At 33.0% G+C, this 19,235-nt stretch overlaps 1 protein-coding gene across 3 annotated transcripts; it reads left to right on the top strand.

The window, feature by feature from the left end:
* LOC109350240 (protein RRC1-like) lies at nt 1,935-15,624 on the top strand. Of its 3 annotated transcripts, XM_019591425.1 has the most exons (18): nt 1,935-2,043; nt 2,783-2,878; nt 2,969-3,104; nt 3,288-3,333; nt 8,125-8,185; nt 8,274-8,420; nt 8,798-8,914; nt 9,003-9,168; nt 10,305-10,417; nt 10,580-10,651; nt 11,059-11,280; nt 11,492-11,550; nt 11,695-11,779; nt 11,870-12,007; nt 12,247-12,471; nt 12,559-13,361; nt 13,777-13,943; nt 14,963-15,624. In XM_019591425.1, the coding sequence occupies exons 2-18, from the start codon at nt 2,804-2,806 to the stop codon at nt 15,238-15,240; spliced, it is 2,910 nt and encodes a 969-aa protein (XP_019446970.1). In that variant the 5' UTR covers nt 1,935-2,043; nt 2,783-2,803; the 3' UTR covers nt 15,241-15,624. The 3 variants fall into 3 exon arrangements, with proteins under 3 accessions (XP_019446970.1, XP_019446971.1, XP_019446972.1); XM_019591426.1 differs by lacking the exon at nt 3,288-3,333 and having other exon boundaries at nt 1,988-2,043; XM_019591427.1 differs by lacking the exons at nt 1,935-2,043; nt 2,783-2,878; nt 2,969-3,104; nt 8,125-8,185 and having other exon boundaries at nt 3,306-3,333.

The raw sequence follows: 19,235 nt of genomic DNA, 5'->3' as shown, positions 1-19,235 counted from the left end.
AGTCCGTATGGGAGATAAAACTATGTTACTATGATTTGTTTACTTGACTTCATCCTTATTATCTATAGGGTAGTTGCACCCTATTCTTCTTAGTTTGTGTCATTCATGAGATCATGATTTTGGCTAGATTATTTCTCACTCTTACTCTATATCAAATGTTCCTTTTGTCGATTTGTTTCTATTCTTCACACCATGGAGATTGAGACATTTTAACGATAAATCCTTAAAATACTTTAAGATGCTAATGTAGCTTCAAATTTTGGGTTGGATTTGATGAATTTAAACTCTCTTGATTATGCAAATATTTTTTTTAAGGTTTAGGTTTCTCTTTATTTAAAAGTCGGCTCTCACCTGCTAGTTTATTTAAGGTATATTTTTTTATAAGGTCTTTAAATATATTAGTATGTTTGCTTTTAAGTAGGTATATCTAACACTAATAATTGAGCTATAATATTTTTATATACACATGAAAATGTTAATAGATACAGTAGAGAAAAAGTTGTGGTTTCTCCCATTTTAGAAAAGATGATCAAATCATTCTTATAGTTTGAGTTTATTTATAGGAGAGTCTTATGACATCGGTCGATCCATATAGCCGAATCAGAATATTATGACATAATTTGACCACTTCAGTACTAATATTTGATTAGTATTGTATTTTTATTATTCAAATTTTACTTATACTATTTTCTTATTATAAAAGTAATAGAATATAAACATATAATTAACTATGTTGATTTGTTAAACTTGATAGGTCTTTAGATGAATTAATAGTTAGTTTCTTAAGCTAAATAAGTTATTTTTAATAAAACATTAATCTAGCTTGTTTATTAATAATAAGAAGACTTGCCTTAACATGATATATTATAGGTCTTAATAGATAATTCAATATGTTCCACACCTATTAACTTATGTATTATAGAAAATCGAATCTAAATCTACTATATAATATAATAATTATATTAATTATGCAATCATAAATGTTGTTTATAATATATTAACCATACCAACTAGTTTTAATTTAAAATTATAATGAATATATTTGCAAGTGAATTAATTTTTCCAAAATATTGTTGTCAAAAATGGATTACTAGTTGAATATGTTTCAAAAAAAAATTCAATCATATTTTATTTATAAAAAAACTCGAATTTTGAGAGTCTCACATTGAGTATAATAACAAACTCAACGTGTGTACTTAAGTCATGATACTCTCTCACCTAATAGATTAATCATTTGAGTTATATTTTTCTCATGTATTTAAGCCATAACAATTGATGTTTTCTTGAGAGTTGTGTACAGAAAGAGTTACCTATATGCTGGATTAAGATACATTACCAAATACTGATAAGTGAGTAAAACTGCCAAAAGAGAAAATGCTATCACCGAGTCAATATCAATAGAGTGAAAGTCACCGTGAATGTCGACCCTTAAAGGGGACGATAATATTAGGAGTCTTATATTGAATAGAATAACAAACTCAACGTATTACTTAAACTATAAATCTCTCTCATTTAATAAACTAGTTTTTTGGTTGAACTCTTCTCGTGTGTTTAAGCCTCACCCCATCATTTTTCTAATCCTTTACTTACAACATATCCAATAAATGCTCCTCAATTCTAAGCCGGAAAATCATACATACTTCTCCTAAATATTCCTATTTATAAGAAAATAATATTTAAAACACGTGTTACAAAATGATAATCTATTTATTAAGAATTAATTTATAAGGCACTCTCGGTATAAAAATTTGTACGAGAGTTTTATAGAATGATATATCATTATTCCGGTATGAACCATGCCACATGTGAAAATTTAATATTAAAAAAAGTGAAATAGTTTATAGTAATTCATAATAAAGAACTAAATTATGAATTTTTACCCTAAATTTAGCGTTTTTCATAGAATCATTTAACATTTTTATTATTTATTTAACTTTTATAATAAGAAATATTGGAATTGAAATACATAGTGCCCTAATTCCTTCGTTCCAAGTGAAGAAGAAGAAAGTTAGGTTCCTCTTTCTCTCACTCCTTCACTTTTCGGTCAGTATCATATTTTCCCCTTATTCTCGTTAATTCAATGTTCTTATTGTTATTCTATTTATTCCTCGCTAGTTTTGTGCGAATTGCTGCAATTTTTTATTTTTTATTTTGTTTTTATATGTTGATTGATATTGGGTTTTATAGATTGTTATTGGATAAGCATCTATTAGAGAAGAGTTAATTTTGGTGTCTGAGTTGAGATTTGGCACTTTGTTTTATAATTTTTGTAAAATATTTGTTGAATGTTGAAATTTCATTTAATTTTTAAGATATATTGTGTTTTTTGAGGACCGTCTGAATTAGATGATGATGTTGTTGTTGTTGTTGTCAGCTCATGGTGTGAGATTTTTGTTTGATTTTATAACGACCGGAACCGTCGTTTTTATTTTGATGATGTGGATTTTGAGTATAGATTTTAGGAATTCACAATGAATGTGTTTTTTTATACATTATGATGTCGTTTTATCCATATAGGATTATAGGCATGTAGTTGACTTCACCTGGTGGTAAAAGGCTTGGTTATTGTTGTCGTATTTGTTTGTGCTATTAATTTTTATTCATTGTCCAAGACATTTAGTTTGAAAATGATGGAAAGTTGAAGCGGAGATTGTTTTTAAAGGACGAGAAAAGATAAAGTGGAAACTATAAATTGTGTTTCGAAAACCTGATGCAGATGCAATTTGATATCTTACTAAGTTTCAGACTTGAGTTCATGAAATATGTTAATTTTTGTTGGCAGGTTCTGTAAACTAATGCAAAGATGAGTTCCTTCTCCATAACAAGGAAGAAGACACCATTCCAGAAGCACAGAGAAGAGGAGGAGGCAAAGAAGAAGGTAGGGTTGTTCATTCCAATTCTGTTAGATCTTCGTTAGAACTTAGAAAAGATGTTTCATAGGTATATTAATGGCTTTTGTCTCTTGCAGAGAGAAGAAGACGAGACTGCTCGCTTATATGCCGAATTTGTGGAGTCATTTCAAGGGGATACTGCTCCTGGGTCAAAGACTTTTGTTCGCGGAGGAACAATTAATCCCAACGATAATTTGAAAGATGACTTAGATGGTTAGTATGACTGATAATTTATGTACTTCATGTCCCTCATATTTATGTTATGTTTGCCTCAACTATTTGAAGTCTCGATTATATATGTTTTCCATGTTGTGGATAGATATATAGTTTTTGCTTTTATTTTATATAATAAGTTTAATAAAAGTATGGACTTTTTTATTCATTCGCGGATGGCAGGTGAAAAGTCCAAAGGTGGGGTATCTGGTTCAAAGAAGGGAAGTAGGTAAATAAATGCTTTTGATTAACCATGTTTCTGTGCTCTTTTAATTAGGCATTTGTAACTTGTAAGTAGAAAAACCACATGTCTTTCAGGTATAGCTTTATTTAAATTAGGTTTGTACTTATAGACATAATAAAATGAGTATTTAGTTTATTTTTATGAATAATGCTACATTTAATGAGTGACTAACCTAGTCTAAACATCATTTGTTTAATTATGGTGTCTCTAGTATTTTTTTAAAGCATAAGCTGTACTTTTTCCAACTCATCTGATATGTTGTATGTTCTTTTTGCGTAGAGGAAATACTAAATTTATGCTTATGCTGTTGAAGGTCATATATAACTCAGACAAAAGCTTGTTGTGGATGGTTAATTTTGTTGGTTTTAATAAAATGTTAGAATTGTTCAAAGATTGTGGTGTCAATAGTATATCCTAATTACTTAAACTACTTAACTACTTAAATATATCCTATGAAGGCACAATTAATCGATATTCTTGCATTTCATCCTTTCCCGACCTTCTGGTAGAGTTGGAATGATGAATGACTCATTATGCTTGAAAACTAGGCAACTCATTTTCTTCTAGCCTTTTAGGAACTGTGCAGTTATGATTCTGAAGTCACTTAGTGGAATGGTTGATCTTTTTTAGATTGCTTAGGTGGACTTTCATTTTCTTGCTATTATGAATTGTTTTATAGCTTGGCAGCTAAAACATGTTACTTTGTGAGTTTGTATTGGTATATTAAATAATTATAAGGGAAAAGAAGAAACATTCGATCTTTGGTGTAATCCTCTATTTCTGTTGTAAGAAAATTTCCTTCCATCTCCACCCGAATCAAGATTGTCTGGTATTCTTATTAGTGTTAGAGTCACTAGTACTATTAACATTCTCAGACAAAAAAATGTCTTTTGTTTGACTGAACTATGATATGGAACAAATCTGAGATATAGAATTTTTGGGGGTTTAATTACGAGTACAGTCAGTTTTGTTTTTAACTTTTGAATGTGCAACACTGTGCACTGCAATTGATGATTGATTGATTATTGCCATCAAGAGAATGCTCTTTGAACTGGACAATGCAGTTTGCTCTGCCACTGTAGAGAGAGATATATTTATCATATGTTGGCTTCAATTGTAGTTGGACTAAACATTTTGAAATATGGATGGGAAACAAAATGAATAAGCGGAATGTTATTTTTGTTTATTGGAATAGGTAGTTTTTGAGAAGGCCATAGCATATCACCTTTAGTGTAATGGAATTTTACAATTGTAGGAAGATATGTAAGATAATGATGCCATTCAATGGAAAGTTCATTTTTGGAAACCGGAAATTTACTGTTGGAACTTACTCATGCACATTGTAAATTTGTAATGCTTTTGAGGGAGATCAGAAGTTAAGACTTAATTGAGAGATGAGAAAATTGTCTTAGTTGTTTGTAATGCTTTTGGGGGAGATCTAAGGTTGTCTCAGATCTTTGAAAAATTGAGTTGGAATAATCTCCTAAAGATAAACCATTCCCCAATTTTTCATGGTGATTGGCTTAGATATGCACTCAGACATGCTCCTTCTAAGTCTTCCAATTGCTTCAAGCACCTCCCTTCCAGCCTCGTGTAGCACCGCGTCCAGTCACATATCTGACGAATGTTGGTTGTGCTGAAATCTCTCTCTCTATCCTCTACCCGGATCTGCCCTCATATCGTCCAGCTACTCTTTATGTTGATTTCTCCCTTTGCGCGGAGTCTTTTAAGTACCCCATAAATTCGGTTTTGGTCACTGATACATGATTGTTTCACCCCCTTTCTTGTCACCTGTTGCCTAAGTTGCCACCCAATATAGTTGGTTGTTTGTTCTCTTGTCTTTCTTTTGCTGTGTTCAACATAGATCTTCTAATATTTGGCTTTGCGATAGTGCTTATTTATTTTCTAGTGTTTCGCTCATCCCATTCTTTGCCTGCTAATGGGTTGTACTAGTTGTGCTTCCCACCAACAGTCATCCTGATGGTGACTCCTCTCCCACAGATGAATCATATTAGTGGTGATTTCTCTTCTCGTGGATGATCATTTCAATGAAGACTTATGTTGGTTATGACTCACTGGTCCTAGCTCTTTGTTGTAGATTCTTTGCCCTTAACTCTTTGTCCTAGTTGCACTTGCCTTGCCTCTGTCACAGAAGCAGATACCGACCTTGAGTTCAAATATCTTAGGAAGTATCTCATAATATCTCTATTGTATCCTAGAATGATTGATTGGTGGTCAGAATGAACAACAAACTCCCAGTTAGATAGTATGCGATTAGTCCACACTAATGCAGAAAACTGCAGGTCATAAGTCAAATACCGGCTCTTAGTATCAGGCATCTTTTTACTAAAGAATTCCACTTGTTTTTCTTCTTAACAAAGAACTGTGCCAATGCCCAAATAAGTTGCATAATGACAACAAACTACTTTGCCATTGCTCTGATACCAGTTCGATGTAGTAGATGATAGACAACAACTGAGCAATAGAATTTATGGGCGAGACCTTGGATAAATTGAAGTAGAACGATAAAATGAGGGTTCTAGGTTGGAAATGTAGAAATCTGTGAAATATGAAATTTTAATATAATGGCAAAAAAGATGCCCAATAAAGTCTCTAGGATTATTTGTACTAGTATTATTGGCATAGTACTAAACCTAGCCCAATCTATTGAGGTCCAAATATTATTAAATCTAAACCTCATTGTAAAGTTGCATGTTTAACTAGAAAATAAATAGAGTGGAATAGATAAAATTTAAAAGTAGAGCAACAACGAAGCCTTATTTCCACTAGATGAAGACTGTTAACATGGATCAGACGAAGTCCTAGTATTCTATCATGAATCATGTCCATTCGCTCCATTGATATTTAAATCCTTCTTGATTGTTTCACCTATATTTTTTCTTGTTCTTCCTCTTTCTCTAGGAATTGGATTAACCCTCCATCCTATATGTTCTCCTTATTAGGTTTCTACATGTCTTCTCCCCATATGGCCAAACAACTTAAGGCGTAATTCTACCATATTTTCTATGATAGGAGCTACCTAAACTTTCTCTCTAATGCGTTCATTCATAATTCTATCATGTCTAATGTGTCCACTCATCTAACACATGTTCATTTCTGTATTTTAAAAGCCAAACATTTGATAAAATGTTCTTGCATCACATCACCAAATACAATGCCACACATAATATCTTTTATCACACAAGTCAGCATCCATTTAACAATGAGCCATTCATCCCTTTTGTCAATATTTTCGAAGGAGCGACTTCAATTCAATATCAATTTTTTGTTAGGACGGTCTTTAGGAGATTGATTATAGGTCAAATTAGTCTATTTAGCATTTTGGAGATATTCAAATAGGTCATTTGGCTAACGAAGTTTGTAATTGGGTCCCTGTATGCATAGAAAATTTACAATCTAGTTCCTTATACACTTCCCATTTGGGTTTTGTTAGGGTTCCATTAAGTGACCCATCTACTTGTCATTTGTCTGTCCTTGATCTTTTTGGAAAAAAATCAAACAAGCATCTATAAGTTTGAGAAAATTAATATAGGTGTCACATTGGCATGCATTATATGTTTGGTAATTGTTTTGAATCAATAACCACAAGAGATTAAGGTTCGGATGCTAGCACTATCCAAACAAACATATAGGTCCCTATAATTTTGAGAACCCTAACAAAAAAATATACGAAGAACCCATTTAAATCTATTTGAATTTTCAAAAAAAGTTCCAGGACCTAAATATTAATTTGACCTTCATTATACATATATATAGAAGAATAGAAAGCTCAAATGCTTTACCTGTTTTATGCAGGTCTGTTTTTTTTCAGTCCAGAAATTTTTTAAAAAGAATTATTACTAATTAGTTGAAAAGATGATTAAGGTATTTTAATATTAAACTCCAAGACTTGGAAATTTAAATTTTGCTTTGCATATCCCTTGCATTTCCAGATTGACGTATTGCATCTTAAGCTTCACATTTTGGTTGCTATTTTCTGTTGAAGCCAGGTTCCTTGTAGACCTTACCATTAAGTTGCATATCCTTTTCCTAACTGATGACCTAAGCACAAAATCATGAAATATGATCAATATACTACTAATTAGTAGTTTAGTAAAACATTCTACTTTTAGAGAACTTGTTGTGGGTACTTAAAAGTTAAATCCATGTTGGAAATGTAGTGAATCGAAAAATTGGTATGTACAATTCAAGAACCAGTTACTAGGACAGCCCAAGCTTATGCATTTGGGGCCATGTGAGCTGGGATATCCTGAGTTGCTCCTAGCTGACTAATTTTGATATTAATTTTTTTATTTATAAATTTCAGTGTTACAATAGTTCATTTATGCAATACAAAGGATCAGTTAAGTAAAAAAATTCGTAAGTTCTTGGCTCATTGTGAAACAGAGGGGGGTTGCCTGTGGTTCCTTCACTGCAGTTTCTGTCAATGTCCAAAAGTATGGAACTAAGCTCTGAAATGTTTATTCTCTTGTGAAACAAATATATGTTCAGTGTCAATATCATGAAGTGTGATCTTATAAAGGAATTAAGCTTTTTCTACTGTGAATATTAGTTGAGACAGTAACTTAGTGTCTTGTGGAATAATATGCTAGATACATAGTGGCGATTCCTGAAGTACAAAGTAGCTGTGATTTTAATGAACAAAGTTTGAAGGGATGTTTCGAAAATGCTGAATCTAATAACTCCTATACTGTATTTACTGAAATTATTGTTAGTAAGTTAATTTGGAAGTTCATCATTTATGTTTCTTTGCAGGTATGTACCTTCTTTTCTGCCGCCTCCATTGGCAACCAAGGGAAAGGAACCTGAAAGGAAAGTCTGTATCACAATTGAAGCTTTCATGATTTTCTTGATTTCAAGTTGTTATGCATCTGGATCTAATGTCTTTATGTCTTACGTTGCAGAAGGAGGAGGAGAAGCCAAAGGAGAAAGAGAAAGGAAAGTCAAGGAACATTGACCATTTTATGGAGGAGCTAAAGCATGAGCAAGAGATGAGGGAGAGACGAAATCAAGAACGTGATCGTGATGGGCACACAGTAGACTATTCTATTGTAAGTATTACATTTTTCTTGCAAGATAGCATGCTGCATGTAGGTGCATATGGTTGGAATTTGGCCCTCTATCTTAAAATGCACAGGACTTGCTTATTGGTTGTAGATTTCTCTTCATAGTTTTTGTGAAATGCTGTTGGGTAAGACTAATTGTTGTAAGTATATGTAAATTGTATCAAGAATCATATCTTTATCTACTTTTTGTGCTTTGGTTTTCTTTGCTTGTTTTGATTACAAGAATGAAGGATATTTTTCATAATCTGAATTATGAGAATAACTATTAGCATATGCATATTCTTAAGATTTCATTCCATATCTATTGTGTTCAATGAGTTTATGAAGAATTTCTACTGAGGGCTTTTCCTCTTTAACAACAGTCGAGTCGCTTTGACGAACTACCAGATGAATTTGATCCCACTGGAAAACTTCTGGGATCATTTGATGATGGTGATCCACAAACAACAAATCTTTATGTTGGAAATCTCTCACCCCAGGTTTGATTGCCTCCTCAATAAATGTTATTTGTTAATTCTTTGGGAGTTAATTACATGTAAATCTCATCTGGCATTTTTATATTTCTAGGTTGATGAAAATTTTCTTCTCCGTACGTTTGGAAGATTTGGACCTATTGCTAGTGTAAAGATAATGTGGCCTAGGACAGAGGAGGAGCGAAGGAGGCAAAGAAACTGTGGCTTTGTAGCTTTCATGAACAGAGCTGATGGGCAGGCTGCTAAAGATGAAATGCAAGGTCTGGTCTTTTTTGTATGAAATTGTAAGATAAGTTAGAGAAGAGATAACTTCTCTCTTGTTTCTTTCTGTTAAGTATGCAAGTCTGCTTCCACAATGCAATTTAAACGATATCTAAATTACTTCAAACTTGAATTTCAAAATACTCTTTTTGACTTCTTTTCAAATGATATCTTCTAAATAAGTAGTAAAAGAACAATATATATTGTTTTCATCTGGCCATAATTTTGCATAGTTTGTATTGTGTATGATAGGACTCAATTCCTCCCTCAGTTGAACTTTACACTTTGTCTCTCTATAAATAACTTCCCTCACACCTACAATTCCTATCTCTCCCAATTTTATTAGGCCTAGGGCATTGTTCCATATTAGCAATGATAGATTTAGTTCAGTGTTACTGAGGAGATCTCCACCACCTAGGGCGTTGTTGCATGCATACTGGTGTGAGGATACGGCCATACGGGTACAAGAGATGCCATTTTCTAAAAATCCAAGGTATGGGAATTGGGTACGTCAATATATTTTTTAAACAATAAAAAATATATATAAGAAAGCTCAAAAGATTAGCACCAACATCTGTAGTGGATGAAATTGTCCCAGGATGAGAGGTTGATGCTTGGTACTCAAAACTGGTTGAGATGTGAGAATGAGAGATTGATTATGTGTCTCAAAGATTCAGTGTCATAATGTGATTGGGATGGAAAAAGAAAAAACCCTACATTCTCAGCCCAAAACAATATAGTTTTAGAATAATCCAGACCAAAGGAGTACCCAGAGCCAGATGTACCCAATCCGTGTGCCCAAATTAAAAAACAAGAAATAAAATGGTACATATTTGGTACATACCACAAGTACCCAAGGTGTACCGGTACCCGATATGTACCCGGTACAGGTACTTTACCATTTTGAATGTATATTATTTGCAATTGTTAGTTTGTTACTCTCTGTATCCTGATTAAAGTAGTTTCCGGGAAGCATGAGTAATAAATATAATGAATCCTCTGATTTTTTTTAGAGTTGAGTCAATGATTGTATGCAAATGCAACTAAAAACTATATTGTGTTTCACTGTATAATCATTGTGTTCAAGCTTTTGAAAAGTATGTAAATACTAGAATGAGGAGAAATGTTTTTGCAGGAGTTGTGGTTTACGAGTATGAACTGAAAGTTGGTTGGGGAAAATCTGTTTCCCTCCCATCGCAAGCACTACCTGCACCTCCACCAGGACACATGGCCATCAGGAGTAAGGAGGTATTTCTGTTGTCCTCTCTCTCTCCCCTCTCTTCTGGAAGAGAACTCCCCTAAATGTGGTGTTAGTAAATTGGAGATGATTTAGTATTAGAAAGAATAGTTATCTTTGTATTATATTTTTTCAACATATTAAATGTAAAGACTACTCTTGTTGATTCGCAGGGTAATACTGTGATCTTGTCTGGCCCATCAGGTCCACCAGTAACTTCAGTGCCTAATCAGAACGCCGAACTGGTTAGTTCTCATTTTTGTATTGTCAAAATTCTTTTAAATCAGTACCTTCTTGAAATATCATGCAGTTATGAGGCTAGAAATCATCATTAAAAATATGATATGTACCTTTAGGGAAACATGCATAGATGTTTCTTTCTATTTTCCATACACACTATCATATTTTGCTTTTTGTTTGGTTATGGAATTAGATAGGCTAAATATCCCATTATATCAGACAGGGATGGTAAAAGTTTGTATCAGTAAACAAAGAATACCAGATGGTAGTAATATACTAATACTTAAAGGTGCTTCTGCCCTGCATAATTCTACATGTAATTATATATTTCTGCTGTAACCAAATAATGATTACTGCTAATATTCTTGGCGTAGTGGTTCTTACTCCTAATGTTCGTGTACTTCGTCTCTAGGTTCTTACTCCTAATGTTCCTGACATAATGGTTACACCTCCTGCGGATGACCATCTAAGGCATGTAATTGATACAATGGCTTTGTATGTCCTGGATGGAGGATGTGCTTTTGAGCAAGCTATTATGGAGAGGGGTCGTGGCAATCCTCTTTTCAATTTCTTGTTTGTTCTTGGTTCGAAGGAACATACCTACTATGTTTGGAGACTTTACTCATTTGCTCAGGTACATCAATTCTAATTTTGTGAGAATGCAGTTTGCTTTCCAGGAACATACAGGTTAAAATAGAATGCTCGAGTACCATGGGTAATTTTTAACATAAAAAAAAATCCAAGAAAAAGTTCATAGAATGGAGTCAATTGTCAAAGTGGATTAGTTTAGATGTTTGTGAACTGTTGGTACATGATTGAGAATGTCTGTATTTTGCTTAATGCAGGGTGATACATTTCAAAGATGGCGCACTGAACCTTTTATCATGATAACGGGTAGTGGAAGGTACTCTAATAATTCTCTCTTTTCTGAGAGTATTTGGTTTGGTGTTGGCTATCACCAAAAATAAAAAAGTACCAGTGGTTGTTTTCCTTTTTCATGTCTCAATCATATTAAGTGTCAGCTAGAAAATCATATTCTTTTTTCCAGATGGGTTCCGCCCTCATTGCCAACAGCAAAAAGTCCAGAACATGAAAAGGAGTCCGGTCTCACACACGCTGGAGGAAAAAGCAGGGTACTCCTTTGTTTTATTTTTAGTGGGCAAATACATTTCCTCAACGATCTAATCTTATTTATAATTTGTTGTTTCAATTGAATTTTGCAGCGTGTAGAGCCTGAAAGAACACTGACTGATGCACAGAGGGATGAATTTGAGGATATGCTCCGTGCTTTAACATTGGAGAGAAGCCAGATAAAAGAGGCTATGGGGTTTTCTTTGGACAATGCTGATGCAGCTGGTGAGGTAATACTTCTGTTCTGCTTTGATGCCACTCGAAGGTCCTTAGCATAATTGATGCTGCCAGTTCAGAGTCAATAAAAATCATCTTCAGCATGCTTCTGAGCTTCTCAATTAGACCTGTTCACAGTTTACCCATTTGCATACCCACCCGTTCTCAATTAGACCTATCCCTGAATTATGTTTCATTTTGTGATTTTTGGAGCTGACTTCCTTAATCATATCTAATCTTTTCTTAACTGCAGATAGTTGAGGTTTTAACTGAATCCTTGACACTTAAAGAAACCCCTATTCCAACTAAAATTGCAAGGCTTATGCTTGTGTCTGATATTCTTCATAATAGTAGTGCTCCTGTAAGAAATGCATCAGCATATCGCACCAAGTTTGAAGCAACGTTACCTGACATAATGGAGAGTTTTAATGATTTGTATCGTAGCATAATGGGGCGTATTACTGCTGAAGCCCTAAAGGTAGGCTGAGCAATCAAAGACTTCATTAACATGATTTCTTAATCATTATTCTTATTCTATTTGTGATCTTTATATGAATTACTCCAGGAACGAGTACTGAAAGTTTTGCAAGTATGGGCCGACTGGTTTCTCTTTTCAGATGCTTATGTGAATGGTTTACGAGCCACTTTCCTTCGCTCTGGGAACTCTGGTGTGATACCTTTCCATTCCATATGTGGTGACGCACCTGAGGTTGAGCAGAAGGTCACTTCTGAGGATATGGTTATCGGTGGCAAAACCAACCCAGATGCTGCATTGGCAATGGGTCGAGGAGCAGCAACGAAGGAGCTAATGAGTCTTCCTCTTGCTGAGCTTGAAAGACGTTGCCGACACAATGGATTGTCGCTTGTTGGTGGTAGAGAAGTGATGGTTGCTCGGTTGCTAAGTCTCGAAGAGGCAGAAAAGCAAAGGGGTTATGAACTAGATGGTGAATTGAAGCATGCCCAAAACCAAGCAAATTCAGGGAAATATCAGAGCAGTCGGCGAGAAACAAGTGCTGAGCCTGAAACAGTGGGATTGCCTGCTTGGAATCGCTTTGGTGATGAAGCTTTGCAGTCGCAAGGCAAAGGGTCTGTACCTTTAGTGCCAACCCTTTCTATTCCACAGCCTGAACTAAAAGCCTTCACAAAAAAGGAGAAGAGTGATCCTGTTTTGCCTGCCTCTAAATGGGCTCGGGAGGATGACGAAAGTGATGATGAGCAAAGGGGAAGTGGAAAGAATTTTGGGTTAAGTTACTCATCTTCTGGTAGTGAGAATGCAGATGAAGGTCTTATTAAAGCTGATGAGTTGGAGTCAGCTGTTGATACACGATTGTCAGCTCATGCTGACAGTGGAATGAATGACGAGCAAAGGTTGCACTATAGCTTGCCTTAATTGCTGTCTCCTTTTGTTCTTTCAGTAGTTGATACTGTTAAGTTGTTTATGAACCTTGGCTTAACGGTAAGATTGTTGTTTAGTGACCAAGTGGTCATGAGTTTAAATCCTGGAAACAACCTCTCCACTTGCGTGAGTCAGGCAGCGTAAATCTACCATTCCCAGATCCCACTAAGTGGGAGCCTCGTGCACTGGTCCATGCGTTTTATGCTTATGTTGAATTTTGTAGTAAATGCCTATGCTGTATGTGATATAATAACAATGTTTCTTCAGTCTTTAAAATTTCTATTTCCACATTAAGAATGGGGGATGCATTTTCCAGATAGTATAGGGAACTTACTCTTCCAGATAGTTAAAAGTTTTTATTTATATTATATCTGCTGTGTTATACAGGCAAAAGTTGAGACGCTTGGAGGTTGCTTTAATCGAATATCGTGAGTCTCTTGAAGAAAGAGGGATTAAAAATTTGGAAGAAATTGAGAAGAAAGTTGCAACATACCGGAAACAATTGGAAGTGGAGTATGGGCTATCAGATTCTGGTGAAGATGGTCAAGGCAAAAGTAAGTTCTTTCTGTCTGTCTTTCTGTGTTATGTTTTTGCAAGTCATGCAAAAGTCTTCGTCCCATTTCAATTGGCACCAGGATGATGATTGCTAATCGTCAAATGCCTTGTTATAAACTGGTTTAGATGTGATATTGCTCTATATTATGCAGACAAGTTTATAGCTAACTAATTATATTTTCAGTAATCCATTTTATATTTTATACTTACATATGTTCTGAGAGCCTGTTAAAAACTTAAAAAACAAAATTGATTACTATCTATTTGGCCCTTGTAGCTTACTGCTGCTGCCGTTGCATGTTCAGAGAGCTCAATGAATGATTTGCTCTCCTAATATGATTTGGCTATAATTTTGCAGTTGCGTGGTGTCTATCATAGGATTTGGATTCTCCAGCTTTCAATTTAGTGACTTTGACCCCTTTTTTGGAACGATTTTTTTGTCTCTCGTCATTTTATGTTTTTTAAATAAATTAAATCAAACAAATATTTCCAAAAAGGTCAAAGTTAACAAAGTCACCAAATTGAAAGTTTAAGAATCTAAATTTCATTCTTCTACATGTGCCCGTGGCTGTTGTCCAATTTTCATGTTATGGTTCAAACAGTATCTGTTATAACTTATAACAGAGCTGGGTAGTAAAATAGGCATTGATGGAGTTTCGTTGGCTACCATCTCTGTTGATATACACACTCTCTTATGCTACTTAAATTTGTTGTAATTTGCCTTGTGTTTCTTGTTCTATTTGCATTTTAACTGAAGATGGCCAATCTAGTCTAATTATGTAGTACCATTTAAACTTTGTTGACAATACATCAGGTCCTAATTCCTGATTTGCTCCTTCTACTAAAGAAAAAAAGAAACAAATTGGTTGTTAACATGTTATGTTTCTAGTATTCAAGAGGCGTAGAGTGAATATCTGCAATATATCTATGGCTCTATGCACAAATCATGTGATATGATACATTCCCAGTTTTCATTCCATGTACTCCAATCTTCAAATTCGTTATTTTATAATTGCAGGAAGAACATCTTCAGAGAGGAGGGATGGGCATGATGTCTCAAGGAAGCGGCACCGCACTCATAGTCCAAGCAATAGCCCGCAGCAGAAATTATCAGGCAAAGTCAGAGATAGAGAACATGATTTAGAAAGGGGTCGAGACAGACATAGAGATAGAACTCATGATTTTGATAGCGATAGAGGAAGGGACCGGCACCGGGAAAAGAGTGGAAGCAGAGAGAGGGAGGATCATGATAAGGAGAGAGGCCGGGACCGCGAAAGGAGAAGACGGATCAAATAAGAACATCTCACAAGATATGTGACCTCAATGATTTGCATGCAGATTGGTCTGTAAGTGTGTTGGACTTTTGGTCTTTTGTCATCATAGTTGGATTTTGACAATGTTGATACCTGGTGGGTGATAGGAATGAAGCATATGCCCGGAAATTGTGTTATAAACAATCTTAAAATTTACTGAATAGAATCTGGTCTACACGCCCATACTTCTTAACTAAATTTTATTTTTAGATCTAAGGTTTCCGATTATGTTGATGAATTAGTCTCTCGTAGTGTTGCGCATTGCCTATATTATAATCGATAGGGTTCTGTCTGCGGATTATCGGGTTACCTAACTTAAGATTCCGCACTAGTTTATAGTGAAGTTTATATATTTAATTGTCTGGCTGTTGATTTCTGTCATAAAGTTTAAACTAGAATATCTCAAAATATGTCATTTTGTTGAAGGGTAAGGTGTAATTTAGTGATGTGATGATTTGTTAGTAGAATTATGATTACCTGAACAAGTCCAGATTCTGCTGATTTCCTAGAAAGCTTAGTTTATGGTCTGATTTTCATTTTGTTGAGATGTATTTTTAGTTTCTCAGGGTATTTTTAGTTTCTACACTATTCCTTAGTTATATTTTACATTATTCAACTTTGGCACTGCTTTTGCATAAACATGAACCCTAATTCCTAAACTCCATAAATACCATGTGGATGTGATATTTCAATCCCTTATACAATGAAAATATATTTAAACACTTAGTGATAATTTGAATCAAATTAGATAATGTGTGAACATATTTACCCTTGAGTTAAATGTGTGAATTGTAATGTTATTGAAGGGTCATTGCTTAGTTGTTTTGATATGGACATAAGCACCAAAAATTTCATGTTATATAATCTCTTTTTCATACATGTGAATGTTCTTGACACTTTCATTTTCAAGCAAAGAAAAATGGTAATGAGTTGAGAACATAATAAAATGCATTATAATGTTCTTTTATTCAAGATTTTCTTTTTACTTAGGAATGCACAATGGATATCTTATAATTTATTGAAGGGTTGGAATAACTTATCTCATTTTATTATATTTTATAGTTACACATTTAGTTTAAATTATGTTTTATATACATTATTTTCATTTAAATGTATTGTTTATTAACAATGTGTTGGTACCAAAAATTACATGTTTGATTCATGAGAACGACACTTATTGTGAGAGGTAGTTACACACCTCAAAATCGATTAGTTTCTTACCTATACGGTGATGAGATACCATTATTTGTACAAAAAAATATATTATTTCTATACTACACTTTACTATATATTTTTTCTTTTGAGTAAAACATCAATTTCAGAGATTTATTTAATGATCATTTTCTTTCGGAAGACTAATAAAAGATTTACTCTCCTCCTTTCTTATGTAAAGTACAAATTTAATACATAAAATCATACTATTACATTTTTTTATATAAAGAATTAATTTTCAAAAGAAAAACATTTGAGCACTTTAATAACATGTTAATGTTCTAATAAGATTGAAATGAGTTTTATATTGGAACCAAGCTTAATTAAGCCCAAACCATAACTAATCTTAAATCGTATTAGATCCCTATTTAGTGTACAATCAATCCAAATACTTACAATAAGGTGTAAAGTTTTATAGGTTCTAAGTTTAATCTTGATTTGTGAAATGTAATGTATTTTCCAGGTACTACCAAATGTACATTTTACTTTTTTTAGGAAAGAAACTAATCATTTTTCATAGTTCGTGGATGTCTTTCCTAACCAGTATCATTTTCAGGAATCGAATCTTCGACATTGGAGATCCAATAGGACCGTACACCATTATACCAATATCTTGCCGTTAAATGTTATGTATTTGATAAAACATGAAAGATAGATTTAGTTAGAGAAGATTTGTAGAACAACCTCAGTTTTTAAGCCCAATTTTTTAAAAAACAAATTGAAGTGACTTATGTTATATAAACCCATGACTTATAATAAGCATTTTTTACATAATTATTTTACATCTATCAACCACATATCCGAATCTAGTAAAAGCCTCAAATGATGAATTTAACAACTTTACTAAATTTAGTTGGTGGGTGAAGATTTGATGACTTAAATTTTACTATAATCAAAATATGAACCATACAATTTTCATCTAAGTACTAGTAAAATCATTTTGATAAATTTATCACATCCAAATCAATCAATTAGCTTATATACTTTGGTCCTCAACACCTATGTTTTTAGCCATCAATCATGATAGAGGAAAACCAATGTTGCATGTATGTTTTATGGGTTATGATGATCAACATGAATAAATCGAACAATGATCTGATATCCTAAACTATATCCTAAATATTATCTTGTACCAATCATATTATGTCAATTAAAAAAATTAAATATTTAATATTTTTTGCTTGAACCTCGTTACGGTAGAACATAATTTGAGACATAACAATACAATAATTCACCTCAATGATCACTATCTCATATAATGTTATGAATTGGATTAAACCTTTAACGTGGCACTTCTCAACACCATACCCCATATCATTCATTTTCAAAAGGGAACCAAAATAATAAATATTGATAGTGAAATTTATCCTTATATCACATATTACACCAATTGCTCTATGGCCTCACAAATGTTCCAAACCCCACCTTCCTTATCAACTCTAATTTCAATTTTATTTTCCCATTTTCTCAATGTTCCATTTTTCACCTTTATCTTATGATTTATGATATTTATGAAATGAAAATTTATACATGATCATTATATCATTTATTATTTATTTATATTATTTTTTGAAAAATCAACACTAATTTAAAATGAATGATAAATAATAGACTAACAATATATAAAACTTTTACAGTGTCATCACCATACATTTTTCTTCTTATTTTATTTTATTTTAGTTCTTGTTTTAATATAATTTATCAAGATTTTTTATTATTTCACCACTTAGTTACTTTTAGGTGCAGCCATTTTCAATCCCAAAATATTTGTGTCTCTTTTATGGTACACATGACTTTTTTGGGTATAGATATATGTTATAAAAAGCATAGTACAAACTTTACTAGTTTTTACTTTATGTCTGTATTTCAAGACATTCATGTTTGTTTTGCATATACCTTAGATTTTCCAAATGTTAATAAGTAGAAATTTTGTCTAAAAATTTGATATTTTAATGTATTGAGAAGTGATTAACTTAATTTTTCAATGTTAATTTTATTGTTTTGTATTTCTTAAATAATATCATTATGATTTTAGTTAACAAAACTCCAAAGTATTTATAGTGTATGTATTGTTAGTGTAGAGATTTACACATATTCAATATATTATCCATCATTTTTTTGGATTACTTTTTTCGAAGAGTCAATGATAATTATAAAAGAATAGACGATAATGCACTGATAAAATATAAAACTCATACACTATTAGTGCATACATTTTTTCCAATATCAAAACATGATAAGGGAGAAAATAGGAAAAAGCCATAAGTTCTAAGACCAAAATAACTTATTTTTGCACACTCCATAAAAGACTATTTAGATAATTATTAAAAATTGTTATGTATATAGTAGGTACTCATAGAATATATATGTAAAAGTATATAACCTAAGAACCCTGATTCATAGTTCATATATCATATATTACTTAACACTTTTTCTGCAGTGAAATACATCATAATCAATCTAAGTTTATTATACTAACGAAGTCGGTTATTTAAGTGGTATATGTTTGATTCTCCATAAATAAGGTTTCGGGTTCGAGTTTTGTGGATGGAAAAAATGCCCACTGGAGAGTTAGCCTCACATAACTGTGGATGTTCCCGGCTCGAATAGGATTGACTCTAGTACGAGGATATATGTGGGAAACAAACAAAATGAAGTTTATTATATTTTATTGTATTTGTGTGAACCTTGGAACATTATCTCTTGAACACAAGACTCTTGTTAGTTTTCAAGCTTTGCCACATTCTTTATAAGACCACAGAAATA

This window comes from Lupinus angustifolius, chromosome LG06 (assembly GCF_001865875.1).
Source record: "Lupinus angustifolius cultivar Tanjil chromosome LG06, LupAngTanjil_v1.0, whole genome shotgun sequence".
NCBI lineage: Eukaryota > Viridiplantae > Streptophyta > Magnoliopsida > Fabales > Fabaceae > Lupinus > Lupinus angustifolius.
The sequence above is the reverse complement of the archived record's forward strand: the minus strand, read 5'-3'. Positions and strand labels throughout refer to the sequence as shown.

Coding starts and splice junctions, on each gene's coding strand:
- LOC109350240 (XM_019591425.1), top strand. CDS start 2,804: ATGAGTTCCTTCTCCATAACAAGGAAGAAGACACCATTCCAGAAGCAC. Junction 2,879..2,968: donor AGGAGGAGGCAAAGAAGAAG/GTAGGGTTGTTC, acceptor TGTCTCTTGCAG/AGAGAAGAAGACGAGACTGC. Junction 10,418..10,579: donor TGGCCATCAGGAGTAAGGAG/GTATTTCTGTTG, acceptor GTTGATTCGCAG/GGTAATACTGTGATCTTGTC.